This window comes from Carassius gibelio, chromosome A12, assembly GCF_023724105.1.
Source record: "Carassius gibelio isolate Cgi1373 ecotype wild population from Czech Republic chromosome A12, carGib1.2-hapl.c, whole genome shotgun sequence".
Lineage (NCBI taxonomy): Eukaryota > Metazoa > Chordata > Actinopteri > Cypriniformes > Cyprinidae > Carassius > Carassius gibelio.
The window spans coordinates 19,586,748-19,602,610 of NC_068382.1; the positions used below are offsets into that span (position 1 = coordinate 19,586,748).

Genomic DNA, 15,863 nt, shown 5'->3' on the forward strand with positions numbered 1-15,863 from the left:
AGTCTACTGGTTTGTTTTTTCCCCAACCACATTGGATATTCCGGTCCTACAGATTTAATGATTATGCAACCATGTCAAACTAAAAGGAATGATAATCCAGTTTAAACCAATGTTATCAAATGATTTTATTCTAAACAAAAGTGTAATGTGTAACAAAGTATACTCCTTATCTAATAAACAAGTGGCCACATCAATTGTAAAAACCATACCCCTGATTTCTAAGCAGCTGCCATGTGTTTAATATTTATTTTTCTTCCTTGAGAAGCTTAAAAAAAAGATTTAGAATCAAAAATAATATTTACACATTTACAAAAAAAAGAAAAAGGGCTTAACATTCAAGCAGCATATAAAGGCACAGTGTGATCTGAGTAGGCATGCATGGAAAATCAGAGCACATGACCACCTGATCTTTGACCAAAGAAAATAAATTCTTCATGCAGTTATTTCACAACTGTCGAATTTAGTTATGCATGCAGTAAAGTATACAGAGAAATCCTGCAGAAGTGCTGAATGTCATCTGGTAATGCCTCTTTGAAGACGCCACAATAACAATTCATGCTTTGGGATTGTCATCACGATGTTCGTAAGACTGGAATGTTTGGTTGTTTCATGTAAGGCTTGACACAGTGTCTTCCACCTGAGCTTTTTAAAGTTCATCTTCATCTTTTGAATCACTGCTATCGCCCAATCCCAGATCTTCAGTGTCATCATCATCAGGAAACTCTTCTTCTGCCAAACGTTGCTGTAACTCTTCAAGACCCAAGAAGCGCTTCAGAAGTGCAGCAAGTGCTTCCACATCACTGAATGTAAGAAAAAAAAACTGGTATTAATGTACTACTTTGCTGTTTTTATCTCTTGTAAAGCTTCTTTGAGTACCCTGAAAAGTACTATTTCAGTATTAAAAAATAGGTGGTTTTTAATGTAAATATTTACTTGTTATATTACAATTTATTGTTACAATATAAAAACACTAATCTATTTTAATATATTTTTAAAAAGCTGCCATGAAGCCATTACTACAGTCTTCAGTGTCACATGATCCATCAGAAATCATTCTAATACTTTGATATGGTGGTCAAATATTAAAATCAGTGACACTGAAGGATCTAAGGAATTAATTATATATATATATATATATATATCTATACCAGAATATAAATAGCTTTAATTACCTCCTGGAGCCCAGCGTGGCACTCTGTGTAAGAGGGTGAGAGAAACCTGTCGCTAGACGCATCACCAACAGGTAACCCTTCCCCAAATACCTCACCCTCTCCTCTTGAACACTCACGTCCCGCAGGTGACGCAGATCTAACACCACTGAGCCCCGAGGAAACAACATTCAACTTGAGCAGTCATGTAGTGCCAAACAAATATCAACAGCTTACACAAAACTCACCTTTCTCATGTCCTCTTTTCCACATAGTCAGTATCACGGTATAGAGACTAAATGTCTTTAATTCGATCTCACTCTTAGATTTGTCAAATACTGCCTCCTAAAGACAAACGAAACAGACTGTTTGTTAGTCAGGAGAGCTGAATACATCACTGAAAGACGGATGTAGTGGGTGTAAAACATCTCCCACCTCCCATTCCTCCATATTCTGTAGGGCTACAAAAAAACAGCCAGCCACGTAGAACATCTTCCATAACACGCTGTCTACAATGAAAGGAAAAACATCTTATATACTTATACACTTTCGGGATTATTAGACATTCAGGAATCATTTCTCACCAGCACTGTAATAGGCTGCTGCTAGTCCAACTGAAGCAATTCCTGCAAAAAAAAGAGGAGGCATGAAGACATATAAAGATACTTTACACATGTTAGACTACACACTTCTAGCCACCAAATCCCCTTTTAAAAATGATCTCATACCAACAAGGAGAGACCATGATCTGATCCCAGGAGACCTCTTCAGATGGAGAAGATCTGATGTGTGTTTCTCCACGACCATATACCCCATCTGTGAAAATACATGTCAAATACAGATAAAAGATCTAGTTGGAGAAATCCTCACTGCACTCATCATAACATCCCACAACACTTGCAGCAAATTTATACAACTGAAGGCTCATCTGTGACACTGCACAAATATGTTTTATGAACAACATACTATATAGTATCATAAATAAAAAAACGATCAGCTTTATATACGTTTGAAATAGCACAAGAACAACACCTTCATCAATGTGATCATTGATATCCTGCCATTAACTGACAGCATGTGAAAGCATCTGACATCTTATTTACCTTAATACGTCGCGTTCCTCTTTCAGACAAATACAACTTGTTATTTTCAAAAATATATTAAATCTAAATGCTGGACATTTGCAATAAAAAACTGGGGCGAAACAGATTAAGGAAATAAAATGTGTAGGTCTTGTAACACGCGTAGCACCGCTTTCAAATGACGTCGATTTCCGCTCCGCGGTTTCCGTTCTGATTGGATAAAACACGCCCTCTACAGGACGCCTGCTTCCTGCACGAGTGTGACCTCATTCTTAAAGTTAAAAAAGAGAGCTCGAGTCGTGGCTCGTGATTCGTAAATCATCTTAAATATATGTATGAAGGGAATAACAAGACTGCACTAACAGTTAACCCATGGTTGAAAACGTCTATAAAATTCAAACTGTTTTAGTAACTGATTTCATGCGCTTATTAAAATGTCATATATGGGAATACCTATCCTAAAACATACTGAAATTATTATTTACAGGAAGTCAAGCATTGTACGGTTCAAGAGGAATTGACATCAGAGTTGTTGATACACGCATGCGTGGCAAGGAGTCGTTCTCGCGAATCGGATCTTTCAAACAACTCGGTTCTATGAACTGATTCAAAGAAACAATTCAGAGGTTCTTTTACGTGCATGTGTGTGTGGCATAGGATAGATGGCATGACTGTAGGCACATTTTTCTAGTGTTGACTGAAAAGGGATCCTTATTGTAAATGTATTATGTCCCCGTTCATTTTGTTGAAGCCATGATTCGACTCGTAATAAAGTAATTTATATAAACAGAATTTGCGCTTTAAACAACACTAAAACCGTATTTGGTTGTTAATCGGGGTCACGGCGAGTCGAACGTCCAACAATGTCGTTCAATCATGAATCAGACATGGTCAAAAAGGACGGTAAAGGGAAATCTTTACGAATCAGACATGATTGGTTCAATGATTCGGTGACTCGGCTCAATGGCTCAACCGATTAATTTAAAAAGATCCGACTCAAAAGGACGGTTCATTGACGAATCTGACACCGCTAAAGGACAATGGAGTCGGATGCACAGGAGTCAAGACAAGCCGCGATACTTCTACCTCGAATGTGTGCAGTTAGGATTAGCCGGAGTTGTGAAACGGATGACTGGAGGAACATGAGTGTTGTATGACTGCAGTGCGCTGTTTTCTGATGACCAGCTCGCGCTTCCAGGTGTCAATAGGAGAAGTTCCTGCTGTAAAGACCTACTGCTGTTTCGTCTCCTGGGCTTCCCCTGAACAATAAGGTCTTCATGTGATTTTTTTTATGTGAGTTTTGTAGCCTATTTGTGTTTTGTTGTAGTTAGGGTTAGGTTATTTAGTACTCAGACGGTCGGTTATGTTATAGGACAGGTGGTTAAGTAAATGTCACGTGTTATCTAAGGAGTCCTCGGCGTTTTTGATAATATTTATTTATTAACGTTACCCTATTACATGTTGAGAAAATGAAAATGAATTTAATCCAACCGCTTAACCAGTGTTTATGTACAAAAGCATGAGAGATCCTCAAAACAGTAATTAGGTGAAACTGAATAGAGCACATCATGGGAACCTAAAATTACCACATTTCCCTTAAATTGGTGCTTAGGGGAATGTTTGAGGTTAATAACTGACTGTTTCTAACTGTATTTGAACTCTAATCCCCCCTCTTTAGGATAAATATGTGTCATACAACATCCAGAATGCCCTATAAACACAGAAAGCTGCAGAGAGACTGTTTTATTATCTTTTACAGGGAGTAATTTATGGCACTGAACATATCAGGAGCTCCTTATACAATGTCTGAAGTCAGTATAGGACGGAAAAAAGAAAAGTGTGAGAATTGCACTAAACAGGTAATAAAACCTTTTAATACTTGTGTACTGTTTTTTGTTTTTCGTCTGAATCTGAGCTGGGGGGTATTCCAGAAAGCAGGTTATGTGACATACCCGGGTATGTTTAAGAGTAAGTAAGCGGATAACCTCAACTTTGGGTTCCAAAAACAGAGGTAACTTTCAGGGTATGTTAGTAGTCATAGCAACTCACTCTCTAAACTGAACCTGCTCCGGAGCAGGTTATGTTCCAGGGTTAGTTCACTACAGCGAGCCTTCAATGGGGTGACAGATTATTATATAATATTACAATATGTAATATAGCCTATTTTATATATATATATATATATGATATGTTAATGAGGAAGCGCTAATATAAGTAATAAATAAGGTAATATATTATTCTAATATGATTATTTATTTTATTGGCATATATAAGAGTTATCTATAAATTATGTATTAAGAGGTATGCATAAATTATAAAACAATATGACAAGGTAATGTTTAAGTTATATATATTTATATATTTTATTTATTACATGTTATATCTCACACATGGAGTGGTATTTTCTATAATGTCTGAATTCTAAATCAAAATACATATCTGATATGACTTAATGTATAATTAGCATAAAACAAATAATACAATTTACATTCTCAAGGATTGGAAAAAAAATTAAATGATTGCACAGCCATCAGTAAGGTGGCGATATGCACTAAGCAGGTAAACAACTAATGAACAAAAGAAGAAGAAAGAAACAGCTTGGCGCGCTTTTTCTTAGCGTCCGTTTCTATAGTGACTCGTCGATTCGTTGCTCTGTTGAGAATGTCTTGAGTCTTAACCAGGAACATACTCTGAGTTGAATGAACTTACTCCCAGACGTGTTTTTGGAACCACATACCTCGAGTAAGCAAGGTTTGGGGTTAATCAACCTAGAGTTCAGGGTTTAGTTCAAGGTAAGTTAACCCTGCTTTCTGGAATACACCCCTGTTCTCATGCTTTGTCACCCATGTATTGTTTAGTCATGAAACACTGTTTATTTTCTCAATTCCACTTCTTAGTGCAACAAGAAACAGAGTGATGAAGAAATAAACTCACTGCAGGAGAAAGGTGTTGCCACTGGAGAGGTATGTCTCATATATATATATATATATATATATACACATATACATACAGTGTTGGGAAAGTTCACTTTCTACATTAACTAGTTCAAAGTTAAATTCAAAATTTTAAAATGAAGTTCAGTTCATAGTTCAAACTACAAAATTTCACCAAGTTCCAAAAATGAACTAGTTCATAGTTCTTTTTTTCCACATGTTGCTGCGAGCTATTATTTTTCAAAATTATTGCCACAGTCCATATGGAATCACAGACAGCAATTATTTTATCAGTTTTAACAATGAAGCTATGCGTCAGATTTCATCTTCATATCCAATTTTGAATCCTTATCCAACCAGGGTTTACATTAGCATTGAGGGGACAGCATTTCCCCATTGTTGCTTTAATGCTTTGTCTCCCATTCTCACCGACCTTATCATAAACATCATAAAAATATTTAAAATGATCATACGCCTTCTTGCTCGCCTCCATGTCTTTTTTTTTTTTTTTTTTTTTGATGACGCGTCACGCATGCGTCACGCATGCGGCGGACAGCGGTGCAACACTGGTGGTGTTGCCTGATTTGGTGTTTTTTCCGCTACATATTAAAACCTGTTTACGGTGTGTTTTAGCCGGGTTTTCGCCTGGAAAGCTCTATAGAAATCTGGCACCCTATTGAACGAAGTTAACCTGAGAGAGCGTGCCATTCACAGACACCAGAATGAACGAGTTGACAGTAACGTTCATCAGGCATTAATACAGCACGTTCAGTTCACGTTCCCCCAAAATATGAACGATTCATGAACTATATATATATATATATATATATATATATATATATATATATATATATATATATATATATATATATATATATATAATACAGGTGCTTATCAATAAATTAGAATGTCGTGGAAAAGTTAATTTATTTCAGTAATTCAACTCAAATTGTGAAACTCATGTATTCAATTAATTCAATGCACACAGACTGAAGTATTTTAAGTCTTTGGTTCTTTTAATTGTAATTTTTTTTGGCTCACATTTAACAAAAACCTACCAGTTCACAATCTCAACAAATTAGAATATGGTGATATGCAAATCAGCTAATCAACTCAATGCACCTGCAAAGGTTTCCTGAGCCTTTAAAATGTTATCTCAGTTTGGTTCACTGGGCTACACAATCATGGGGAAGACTGATGATCTGACAGTTGTCCAGAAGACAATCATTGACACCCTTCACAAGGAGGGTAACCCACAAACATTCATTACAAAAAAAGAAGCTGGCTATACACAGAGTGCTGTATCCAAGCATGTTAACAGAAAGATGAGTGGAAGGAAAAATTGTGGAAGAAAAAGATGCACAACCAACTGCAGTCTTATGAGGACTGTCAAGCAAAATCGATTCAAGGGTTTGAGTGAACTTCACAAGGAATGGACTGATGCTGGGGTCAAGGCATCAAGAGCCACCACACACAGACGTGTCAAGCAAAGTGAAAGTTGTGACATTTACCAAGTATGGTAACCCATACTCGGAATTGATGCTCTGCATTTAACCCATCCAAGTGCACACACACAGCAGTGAGAAGTGAACACACACCTGGAGCAGTGGGCAGCAATAGATCCAGCACCCGGGGAGCAACTGGCGGTTCAGTGCCTTGCTCAAGGGCACTTTAGCCATGGGTATTGAGGGTGGAATCAATAGCAAACTCACCAGACCTGAACCCCAGAGAGAATCTATGGAGTATTGTCAAGAGAAAAATGAGAAACAAGAGACCAAACAATGCAGATGAGCTGAAGGCCACTGTCAAACAAACCTGGACTTCCATACCACCTCACCAGTACCACAAACAGATCACATCAATGCCACGCCGAATTGAGGCAGTAATAAAAAAGGCAGTACTTGTACAGTAAATGAACATACAAACCTAAATGAAGGCCAAAAATTCACTGAAATTTTTTTTTTAATTGGTTTTATGAAGTATTTTAATTTGTGGGTGTTCGTTAAATGTGAGCCCAAATCATCACAATTAAAAGTACCAAAGACTTAAACTACTTCAGTCTGTGTGCATTTAATTTAATACATGAGTTTAACAATTTGAGTTGAATTACTGAAATAAACTTTTCCTCAACATTCTAATTTATTGAGATGCACTTGTATGTGTGAAACACACTCATTGAGCTGTACTCATCTGATAAGCTGTGGTTTGCATCTGTTGTTTTGTTTGTGTTTGTTTTGGACGTGTGGATGTTAATAATCTGATTCATGGTTTTTCCTCAGGTGAAAGAGTCTACCTCAGTTCAGCAGGTGTTGTTGAGTGCGTGTCTGGCATGTGACGGCTGCGTATCGGAGAATGAAAGCCAGAGAATTTCTCAGCAAAATCTGGATGAGATCAACCACGTGCTTGCCCTCAATAAGGTATTATATGCCAGATTCTGAAAAGATGATCTGTGTGGATGTATCTCATGGTATTTTAATTTGTCTTTGGCAGAAATGTGACACTTCAAGGCACAAAGTTCTCGTGATGTCCGTCTGTCCCCAGTCGCTGCCATTTTTTGCTATTAAATTTCAGCTGGATGTTCCAGCGGCTGCAAAGAAACTCTGTGGCTTCCTAAAGAGTGTGGGTACGTTTGGACGCCATGAAGTCATGACAAAATCTCCTTAATCAAAATGTTCACATACTGTTGTAAACATTTGCCACGTGCAATCTGACTAAGCTAATAACGGTCTTAAATATTTGTACACATACGTGTTATTTCAGTATCTTTTACTGTATATATTACTATAGTTTTTATTAATTTTGATTAGCTTTCATTTAAAAATGTTTTTCTGTTGTTTTATTTTTCTTATGTTTGCATTTATCTTTTTAATTTTAGTTCTAGTTTGTTTACTTACAGCTAGAAATTTAAGTGTTTTTAAGCTTATTCCAATTAGTGCCAAGGACACATTTCAAATTTTTTTCTAGGTATTTTTCCATCTAATGTTAAAACTATGTTGGATTTCAGTCTTAAATGGTTTTTAATAGTTTTTGTTAAGGACGATAACCCTGGTACATGGTATGTGAGTTCTTTCATACTGTTTTAAAAGCCTCTTTCATCTGTCTCCTTAGGGGTTCATTATGTTTTTGACACTACAGTCGCTGCAAGTTTTAGCATTTTAGAAAGCCAGAGAGAATTTGTTCAGCGTTTCCGTCGTAAACTTCACGATTCAAATGCCATGCCAATGTTCACATCCTCATGTCCAGGTAAGACCATCGTGATAACCACTTAAGCTCAACCAACACACATTGTAAGGACTCATTTCACCAGAAAGAGCTTGTGCTAATATAAAGCTATCAAAATGGCAATGTGCAACTAGGTCTACATAGATTTTCACCACATTGCATGTTCGTTTATAAAATCAATATTAGCTCATTTAGTTATGCTGTCTGTTTTGAATGCAAGAAGCCTGAGATTTCAGTTTGATCTTCATATCATTGGAAAACTCCTGAAAATTATTATAGGTGATGTGGTTGGCAACTGACATATTTCCTGCAACACAATTTAAGGGGTTACATGATGTGATTTCAATTGTTCCTTTCTCTTTGGAGTGTAACAAGCTCTTGGTGCATGAAGAAGACCTGTAAAGTTGCAAGTCAAATCCAAAGAGATATTCTTTATAAAAGTTAAGACTCACCCTCCTAAACGGCTCGTTTAAACACGCTCCCACATGTCTACTTCACTATGTGGAAATATTTGCGTAATGCCTTTTTTAAATGTTTTCCGTAACCGCAGTTAGTGTTGAAGCAGCCATGTCAGGGAGATGCTGTGTGTATCTAGGCGAAAGCAAAAGCAGTTTATTTGGCCTTCAGAAAGTAGATGCATTTAGGAAACTTTAAGATTACTTACTGCATTCTGTTCCCCTTTCAGGCTGGAACTGATGGTACAAATTAGGAAATTATTAACTGTCTTGACTGTATTTTTCGGACTATAAGTCGCACCTAAGTATAAGTCGCATCAGTCCAACAATACGTCATGACGAGGAAAAAACATGTACAGTTGTGTTCAAAATTATTCAACCTCTATTAGGTTCTATCTATACCTCTATCTATAACAGTTCACTGGCATATTAAAAGTGGTATTGTCAATATATAATGTAATATATTTGAGTTGTAATATTTTTTAATAATACTGCTATGTCATAATTATTCAACATTACTCTTTTTAAATCACTTATTTGCATGGTGGGGAATAAGACAGTCTCAAAACACAATTAAGCCTTTAGAAACTCTATTAAAAACAGAATTAGCTTGAGCCTTTACACATACAGTTACCCCATGCATGTATTGAAGTTGAGTAGCAAAAATGTCAACAGAGAAAAGCAGAAGAGAAGAAATCTCTTAGTACTTTAGGAAGGCTAAGGCTATATGATGCTTTCCAAGACATTGAAAGTTCCTAGAGACACCGCTCTCAGCCTTAATTCTTAGCTTGAAGTGTGTTTTACCAGAAAACCTTTGAGGGTGGAAAGCGAAAAGCACAATATCCTAAAATGTTTAATCAGAGCAACTGAGAAAAAACCTGCAATGTACAGCCAAAGACTTGCAAGATGACCCGATGAAAGGAGGAAAACCATTTCAATGCAGTGTGTAAGAAGAACACTAGACAAGTATGGCCTTCATGTTGAGACATCTTGCAGAATACCACTCTTGATCAAGAATAACAAAAAGCCAACTTGAACTTGATAAAATTCATTTGTGTGAACTTGTGGAGCTCTGGAGGAATGTTATATGGAGTGATGTGACCAAACTGGAACTTTTTGGACCCATGGATCAGCGGTATTTCTGCTACAAAAAAGGCAAAGCTCATAAGCAGAAGAACACCATCTCCATCGTCAAACTTGGAGGTGGATCAGTCCTTTTATGGGGTTTCTTTACTGTAGAAGGAAGTGGAAATCATGACTGTATGAAGGACATCATGGATTCTTTAAAGCCATTTTGACAAGAATTGTGATTGACAAGCTGATGATCAATGGACTTCCCTGCAGGCCAGTCATACCAAAGTACACATCCAAACCTACTTCTGCTTGGTTCAGGGATCAGTCATAGAATGTACTTGAGTGATCTGTTCAGTCTCCAGGCTTAATTCTCATTTCAAATATCTGGTTGAATTTGAAGAAAGCAGTGGCAATGTGAAAACCAAAGATTATCAGTGATCTGAAAGCTTTTTCAGGTGTGGAATGGGCCAAAACTGTAGTAGAGAGGTGACAGAATCTTCTAAACACTTACAGACAGCGTTTATTGGTGATTTTTAAAGAATAAAAGATTCTGCACAATAATTTTGAATAATTTTTAACATGAATGTTTAGAGCCAATTCGAATTTTATCATGATTCATCAATGTTCCATTCTCAGAATCACACAAATGTATTAACAAACTTTCTCTAATACTTTACTGATGCCTTTGTTAAATTGATTTCATAAAATGTTATCCTCCACAGCAAATTGTCTTGCAAGTCAAGGGGGTTGAATAATTTTGAACACAAATGTATAAGTCGCACTGGACAATAAGTCACATTTATTTAGAACCAAGAGAAAACATTACCGTCTACAGCCAGGAAAGGGCGCTCTGTCTTCAGTGTACACTACAGGAGAACTGAGCAGCATAGAGCGCCCTCTCGCGGCTGTAGACGGTAATGTTTTCTCTTGGTTAATTTATCTTAGTTCATGTCAAATTAATTTTGTTAAATAAGTCACACCTGACTATAAGTCGCAGGACCAGCCAAACTATAAAAAAAAAGTGTGACTTAGTCTGGAAAATACGGTACATTTATTTTGAAAGATCAAGCTTATGATTATGGAAAGGGGTGTTTCATTTCTGACGAGTGCTTGCGGTGTTCGGCCATTCAAACTGCACTGGGTCAGCTGGCCAATCAGAGCAGACTGTGCTTGTCAGAAGGAGGGACCTTAAAGAAAATGATGCATTTGAGAGAGGCAGGGCATAGATGACCTACAAATAAAGTACAGTATTTGAAAAATAATGTTTTTTGAACATTAAAGCATGTCAATATATTCTGTTACACCAAATAATGTTCTTTTAAAAAGCATCATATAACCCCTTTAAGCACCTTTGTGTGAACCTCAAGACTTTGTGTTCCTCAAACATTTTGTCTCTAAATGTAGATAAGAGCCAAATGTGGTGCAGTAAGTGTGGGTTGTGTGTGAATGGGTGGGACTGTGTTAGATAGCCACAGCACTCTGCAGCTGTGAGATAAATGAGAGAACGCTGCCTCACACTCCCTTCCTGCACTTTTCACAACTTTCCTCCTCGCACTCAGTGTATGATTTCATTTTCTGAAAATGATTATCACTAAGCTGATGTGTTTGTCCAGTCAGTGTGACTTGCAGTATAATTAGTTCAATTGCAGTTTGTGTGTGTGTGTGTGTGTGTGTGTATACACAACTGTGGTACCATAATACAAGTTCAAGATACAGTAATTTTGTCATGATTTATTTAGTGCATAATAATTGAATTATGGTCAGAGCTTCGATTTTGGTCAAATATAAATAAATGTCACATTAAGTTTCAGCCTCTCATAGCAATGAATGGTAGTCACTTTTTTTATTTTCCTCTTGTGTGTGTGTTTTGCACAGGATGGATTCGCTATGCAGAGCGTGTTCTTGGTAGCCTGGTCACACCACACATCTGCACCGCAAGATCCCCTCAACAGATCATGGGCTCCATGGTCAAAGACTATTTTGCCAGACAACAGGTGAGAGGTTTCTATGGCTCACTGGAGAACCTGTTTGGCTAGTTTTGCTTTGCTCTAAAATGTTCATTTTTGTGTAATATTTTAAATCTATTCCAAATATTAGTAGATAAATTGTAATTATTAATAAAATGAATCAAATAATTTCCCAAAACTCATGGAAAAGTCATAGAAATGTATTTGTGAAAAATGTGGCCCTTTTTATTTACTGTATCACTACCCTGTAAAAACTGTCCATTTCTTATTAGTGGTGACTGTATGAGGCACCGAATCTGTGTTTTCTCTGTAGAAGCTGACCCCAGATCAGATTTTCCATGTGGTGGTGGCTCCCTGCTTTGATAAGAAGCTTGAAGCTGTGAGAGAGGAATACTACAACAGCATTCTGGAGACCAGAGATGTGGACTGTGTGCTGACGTCAGGTACGACTGCGAGGAGATGCTGGGCTCATTCTCCGGTTACCTTTTCAGATCCATTATTAACAAGTACCTGCTTTAGATCAAATTATACAGATTTATTTTTCCTAATATAATATTTCCCTGATCTATCTTTCCTCCTTGGAAATGATCAGCCAGGTTTATTGTATGTTGCACAGGTTTCAATTGAGGATGTTTTTGTGATCTTGGGACTCCAGAAATGTTACTTAATTACCTTTTTTTTTTAATTATTATTATTATTATAGGAGAGATTCTCCACTTAATGGAACAAAGCCAAGTTACTATAGAAGAAGTGGGCCCTGCTCCTTTGGATCATGTGTAAGTAAAATCCCATAGTTCTTTACATTTATCCTATTGAAGCAAAGGCAGTCAGAGTCTTGCTGAAGTGTTGAAACTTAGAGGCACACAAGAGAGTAATGAGGCTGGATAATAATCCTGAAATGTGTGTGTTTGTTATAGATTTGGTGAGACCAGTGACCTTGGTGTGACCAGGCATGAAGGTCGTGGATCTGAAGGCTTCCTGGAGCACATTTTCAAACATGCAGCCAAAGAGCTGTTTGGCATTGACGTCCAAGAGATTGTGTATAAGACACTCAGGTGAGAGATAAACCAGCCAGTGTTGATGACTGTAAATGGATCATCTTTATTAATCAGAAATTCTGAATCTGTAGTCATTACTAACTGATAATCCTTATTATTATCCCTCATGTATTTCTACCAGGAATCGAGACTTTCAGGAGGTGGTGCTAGAGCGTGATGGAGAGACTCTCCTGCAGTTTGCTGCAGTTTATGGCTTCCGGAACATTCAGACTTTAGTTCACAGAATGAGAAAAGGCAAAGTGCCCTACCACCTAGTAGAGGTGCTTTCCTGCCCCGGAGGTATGCAATACATATTTTTAAAAAACAAGCATATTTCAAATATTAAATAACATTTATTTTGGTTTTTAGCTGACTTAATAGGTGCTGTCATTTATTTAAGCTTGAACATAATATAGGGTTTGGATGGAAAATAAAATAAAAAAAAAGTTACTGAAATATTGGGGATCAGTGTTTCTTATGTTTTGAAAGAAGTCTCCTATGTCCTCATTAAATGTTGGATATAAATATATTTGTGATATTAAATGATTACCATTATTAATTATGTGCATTGATAAATGTTTCATCTTTGACCGTTTAAGTACAGTTTCTTTCCTTATCTCTCCTTTTCCCCTTGCAGGCTGTTTAAGTGGACGAGGACAAGCTGAGGGAGAGGGAGGTCGTCCTGACCGACCTTTGGTCCAGCAAATGGAAGAACACTATAGCAGCTTACCTGTCCGACTGCCTGAAACCCACCCAGAGGTCCAGCGCCTCTACGAGGACTGGCTGGACGGCCACGACTCCCCACATGCGGAGCAATGCCTTCACACTCAGTACAAGAGCCACATGCAGCCGCCCTCTCATATACTCAATTCTGATATGCAGTGGTGACTGGAAGGCCTCACTGCATTCCCACATATCTGGAACCAAGCTTGGCATTTAAAGCACCAATCAAGACTGACTGTTTGATGCCATCTCGGGCTCACAAGGACTGCAAATGTGCCTGCAGTAAAAAAAAAAAAAAAAAGAAAGAAAAAAAGTTGAATAGAGGACCAAACAGGCTTCCTGTTCTATGCATTGTATCGGACTCTGCTTTACTAATGAGAAGATTTGCATTCATTAACTAGTTTTCTGGAACATTCATGATGCCATGCATGGTTTTGCAACGAGCTGTGTTATTAAAAGGAAAATAATAATAATCTTATTGGACTATCCTGGTGAAATAAAGGATAAATAAAATAAAAATAGCAAAAAACACAAGGCAAAAAGCCCTGAGTATTTATTGCTATTAATTACAGAACCCTGTTAATATGCACTGATGGAAATATTGATGGCATATTGTATATGACTATTACTTCTAAACAACTGTAGAAAGTGCAAAACTATCATATTGGTGCAATGAGTTGATTAAAGTATACCAACCATCAATTAAAGCGTAATTACTTTTCTTTATTTATGAAAAAAAAAAAAAAAAAAAACCATTTTGACCAGTTTGATTAAGCCTTCACCTACAAAAAAAAGAACTACAGCACGGAAAGCACATCTTATTTGTCCACAGATTACATCTGGGTCCGGTTATAACTTATTGTGTGTTTATAAATGTATTAAGTGGTCCGGTTGTTAGTTTTCTAATGAGACACTAGATGGCAGAATACATCTGTACATTAGTGATGGGATTTATGGCTCTTTGAGGGGATCCGGATCTTCGCGATCCGTTCCTTTCAAAGAGCCGTTCAAAAGAATGGCTCTTTTGGCTCTTTTTAAATATTTAGTCAGTTTTAAGAAGCCAGCTTGGGAGCATCTCAGTTTATCCTGGAAATAATCACTGGGATGTATTATGAGGTGAGATTTGTAGTCAAATAATTAAAGCTCAGATATCACACACCAATATCTGAGTTTGAATTATTCTGAAATATTGATTATTACCTCATTTCTCATGTGTGGACTATATTCCATAGGGTTGCACAAATCCCTCTGCTTAGACAGTGACATCATTATTTTGATTTACCTTTAGTACAAAGTGTGTGTGTGTGTGTGTAAAACTACGTTGACTTATGATATTCATACAATACCTACTCACAAATAGACATAAAAAACAAAGCCGGCTGCAATGAATTTCTGTGCAAAACAGCTTTTACTACAAACACTTCCACACAAGAACATTGTTATCACACAAGAACATTTTGATAGAAAACTAATTTTTTTTTTAAGTAGATAAAATTAGAATAAATAAAATGGAAATGTCTACATACTACATACTATTACTACTGTAAACTTTGCAAATAGGACATCAGCCCCTTCAAGTCAATGAACAATAACAAAGTGGGCTGCAATGAATGTCTGTGGAAAACAGCTTTTAGTGAAACATTTCTATACAAGTACAGTATCACAAAAGAACATTTTTAATGATTTTAAAATAAGTTTTAAATGAACACAAAATGCAATGTAAATGCATGCACAACTAATAACTAATATCATCACGCTATAAAGGGTTGGCCTGCGCTGGGTGCGCCCCTCCCCCTATAACTGTTCTGTCTCCTGGAGGAGCTCATTTGTATGAACACGCATAGGAAAAAAGAACGATAGAAAGAACGGCTCCTCTCCAGTCGCGACTCGGCTCCCATCGTTCATGTTTATGAGCCGTTCAAAAGAATCGGTTCGTTCGCGAACGTCACAACTCTACTGTACATAGGGATGTATGGCAGTTTGAGCCGCAGATCCCTCACACTGTGCCCAGTATGTATCAACTGCTGTGATAAACTCTTTACAAGCGGTGTCATAAAAATTCATCATACTAGCCAGTAGCCACAATATGTGCTGCTGCTCCACACGTCAGTCATTGCGATAAAAGATGCTGTCTGAGTGGTAAGCTGATTTTTTTTTCTTCACTCTCTTCAATTGAAGAGTTTGCAGTGTGTAACATTAAGGATAGCTTATATCTCATATGA

At 37.1% G+C, this 15,863-nt stretch overlaps 2 protein-coding genes across 3 annotated transcripts; one reads left to right on the forward strand and one right to left on the reverse strand.

Moving 5' to 3' along the window:
* Positions 1–100: 100 nt before the first annotated feature.
* LOC128025403 (cytochrome b-245 chaperone 1 homolog) lies at positions 101–2,458 on the reverse strand. Its single transcript, XM_052611740.1, has 7 exons — positions 2,252–2,458; positions 1,877–1,964; positions 1,733–1,774; positions 1,584–1,657; positions 1,397–1,493; positions 1,173–1,317; positions 101–800 (listed from the first exon to the last, which is right to left on the reverse strand). Exons 2-7 carry the CDS (start codon positions 1,962–1,964, stop codon positions 647–649), a joined length of 600 nt encoding a protein of 199 aa, XP_052467700.1. The 5' UTR covers positions 2,252–2,458; the 3' UTR covers positions 101–646.
* Positions 2,459–3,227: 769 nt separating this feature from the next.
* LOC128025402 (nuclear prelamin A recognition factor) lies at positions 3,228–14,114 on the forward strand. Of its 2 annotated transcripts, none has more exons than XM_052611739.1 (12): positions 3,228–3,523; positions 3,990–4,089; positions 5,128–5,193; positions 7,443–7,580; positions 7,654–7,786; positions 8,272–8,406; positions 11,790–11,908; positions 12,195–12,324; positions 12,585–12,657; positions 12,799–12,936; positions 13,061–13,218; positions 13,556–14,114. In XM_052611739.1, exons 2-12 carry the CDS (start codon positions 4,000–4,002, stop codon positions 13,804–13,806), a joined length of 1,431 nt encoding a protein of 476 aa, XP_052467699.1. In that variant the 5' UTR covers positions 3,228–3,523; positions 3,990–3,999; the 3' UTR covers positions 13,807–14,114. The 2 variants fall into 2 exon arrangements, with proteins under 2 accessions (XP_052467699.1, XP_052467698.1); XM_052611738.1 differs by having other exon boundaries at positions 3,228–3,501.
* The last annotated feature ends 1,749 nt before the right edge of the window (positions 14,115–15,863 follow it).